The sequence below is a fragment of the Octopus bimaculoides genome, chromosome 28, assembly GCF_001194135.2.
Source record: "Octopus bimaculoides isolate UCB-OBI-ISO-001 chromosome 28, ASM119413v2, whole genome shotgun sequence".
Classification (NCBI taxonomy): domain Eukaryota; kingdom Metazoa; phylum Mollusca; class Cephalopoda; order Octopoda; family Octopodidae; genus Octopus; species Octopus bimaculoides.
Genome location: NC_069008.1, coordinates 17,120,889 through 17,123,676, shown reverse-complemented (window position 1 = coordinate 17,123,676; position 2,788 = coordinate 17,120,889). Strand labels below are relative to the sequence as shown.

The window sequence follows — 2,788 nt, the reverse complement described above, 5'->3', positions numbered from 1 at the left end:
TGGGGGCGAAAGTAGTGATGATGGTGGTGGTGGTAGTAGTTGTGGTGGTGGTGGTGGTAGTTGTGGTTGTGGCAATGGTGGTGGTGGGGGCGATAGTAGTGGTGACGGTAGCGGTAGTAGTGGTGGTGGTGGTGATGGTAGTGGCGATAGTGGTGGTGGTGGTAGCGGCAGTGGTGGTGGTGGTGATGGTAGTAGTTGTGGTGGTGGGTAGAGGTGGTATAGTGTTGATGATGATGATGACGATTGTGATGGAGGTGTTAATTAAATGTCGTTCCTTTTTTGCAGGTCGAGGTGCGTGGCTTCTCAGCCTCTACGCCAGCCGAAAGTCCTGGGACCCCAGACAAGACGTCGGTCTCTTCGTCATCCAGCAGCTCCCAGCAGCAGAAGAAGCTGTCCTCGTCGAGTAGCCACGACGACGGGCGGAGGGAGAGCAGCTGCCACAGCCATGACAGTCGCCACAGCTACCAGAAGAGTCGGCCTGAGATGTCCCGAGAGCAGAGCCAGCATCACCGTGACCGTTCCATGTATGATAGTGACTATCGTAGCCCGGCCGCTAGTGACAGGCTCTATCACCCTCTAGACGACTATGGTGACAGGAAATACCCTTCAGGCTATGACAAGTAAGGCATAGCCCCCTTCTTTCTCTCTCTCTCTCTCTCTCTCTCTCTTTCTCTCTCTCTGTGTCTGTCTGTCTGTCTCACCTCACACTCTGTCCTTTCTCTCTGTCTCCCACTCTCCTCTCTTTTTCTCTCTCTCTCTCTCTCTCTCTGTCTCCCACTCTCCTCTCTTTTTCTCTCTCTCTCTCTCTCTCTCTCTGTTCCTTCTCTCTGTCTCACACTCCTCTTTCTGCTTGCCCATCTCTCCCTCTCTCTCTCTCTCTCTCTCTCTCTAGCTGTCTGTTTGCTTGTCTGTCTGTCTCTATCTGTCTCACACTCTCTCTCTCTCTCTCTCTGTCAGTTCGATTATCTATCTCTCTCTCTGTCTGTCTACCTGTCTCACACTCTGTGTTCTCTCTCTCTCTGTCTCCATGTCAGTCTGTCTGTTTGTCTCTGTCTTCTGTCTCCTGTCTCTTTCTCAGTCCCTCTCTGTCTCTCTCTCTCTCTCTCTTTCTCTTACTCTCTGCCTACCTATCTTTCTCTCTAGCTCACACTTTCTCTCTTCTCTCTGTCTCTTTACCTGCCTATCTCTCTCTCTCTCTCTCTCTCTCTCTCTCTCTCTCTCTTCCTATCACTGATCTTTCCACTCTCCAGGGCAGATGTTCTCAGCATGAGTGGTACCGACCCCCAAAAAGGGGCGCTAGGTTTTTTTGGGTGGGGTAGGGAACAGTCAAGGGGATGATGGGGTAACTTAATCAACCGACCAAATTTAACCTCTGGCAGTAATTATATTCCACATGGTTATTAAAATAAAAATAAAACGAGATCTCATCAAACTGAGGAAAGTCGTTAACTTGTAACGAATAAAGTAAATTGACAACTTTTGTCTTTATTGAATTTAGCAACGAAAATTTTGGAAGAAAAAATACAAATTGGCAAGGGGGGGGGGGTCTTTAAGAATGGTAACGGTAACGGTAGCGGTAGTGGTTCTTGTAATGTGGCTGATAATGCTGTTGGTGATGATGATGATGATGCTAATGTGTTTATGTCTGTTTCCATCTCTTTCAGTCGTAATGCCCACGGCCAGCGAGGCAGTAACCAATATGGTGGCCCAGGCCCAGACTATCGAGGGCCGAACCCAGGACAATATGGTGGCAGTAGAGACTACAGAGGACCGAAATCTTACGACCAACGCAACCGAGGAGGGGGAGGAGGTGGTGGACCACCGAACCGTGGTTTTGACCCCAACTGGCGCAACAACCGCGGGGGAGGACGGGGGAACTATGGTGGGAATTCTGGTTACCGTGGCGGTTACCGTAGCAACTACTATTGATGACAAACTGTCCGTCTGTCCGTGTGTCTGTTTGTGATAATGTCTGCAAGGATTGTTGACTCACATACATACATAACATACACACGCATGCAAGCGCACAGAGGCACACCTACATGATCACATACACATACATACATGCACTCCTTCGTTATTGTCACATATACACCCTGCTCGTGCATACTGTGTATAGCATAATCCTGGGCCATCTATACATTTAGCTTTCTGTTTGTCTTGTCTGTCTGTGACTCGCCCCTCCTTCACCTGCCCTTCATGGACCAGTGACTCATGGTGTGTGTATATGTGTATTCACACCTATGTGTATATATATATATATATATATATATAAGTATATATAAGTATATATATATGTGTGTGTGTGTAAATATATGCATGTGTATGTATGTGTATAAACACTTATATGCAAGTGATGGTATGTGTGTGCGTGCGTACATGTCTGCATTGGCACTATACACAGGTGGTTAAATCATGGGTATATATGTGTGTGTATGTGCATATACACTCGCATATGTATAGTTATAGTAATCATTCACACATGCATACATACAGCTTGATTCTACCATACATATACATATATATATGTATGTATATATATGTGTGTGTATGTGTGTATATATATATATGAAATACAGTGAGAGGTGTGTGTGTGTGTATATATGTGTCTATAAGGATTCATATGTGTTCGTTGATATGTATGTGCCTGTATATATATATATATGTATGTATGTATGTATGTATATATATATATATATATATATACATGCACATATATATGCGTGTGTGTGTGTGATTTAATCTCATTCATCTCTCTCCTCCATGAAACAGACACATACTAATCACT

The 2,788-nt window shown here is 45.3% G+C and overlaps 1 protein-coding gene across 1 annotated transcript; it reads left to right on the top strand.

Moving 5' to 3' along the window:
• The first annotated feature begins 211 nt into the window (after positions 1 to 211).
• Positions 212 to 2,782, top strand: LOC106881815 (uncharacterized). Its single transcript, XM_014932330.2, has 2 exons — positions 212 to 620; positions 1,665 to 2,782. The coding sequence occupies exons 1-2, from the start codon at positions 484 to 486 to the stop codon at positions 1,927 to 1,929; spliced, it is 402 nt and encodes a 133-aa protein (XP_014787816.1). The 5' UTR covers positions 212 to 483; the 3' UTR covers positions 1,930 to 2,782.
• The last annotated feature ends 6 nt before the right edge of the window (positions 2,783 to 2,788 follow it).

Coding starts and splice junctions, on each gene's coding strand:
- LOC106881815 (XM_014932330.2), top strand. CDS start 484: ATGTCCCGAGAGCAGAGCCAGCATCACCGTGACCGTTCCATGTATGAT. Junction 621..1,664: donor TACCCTTCAGGCTATGACAA/GTAAGGCATAGC, acceptor CATCTCTTTCAG/TCGTAATGCCCACGGCCAGC.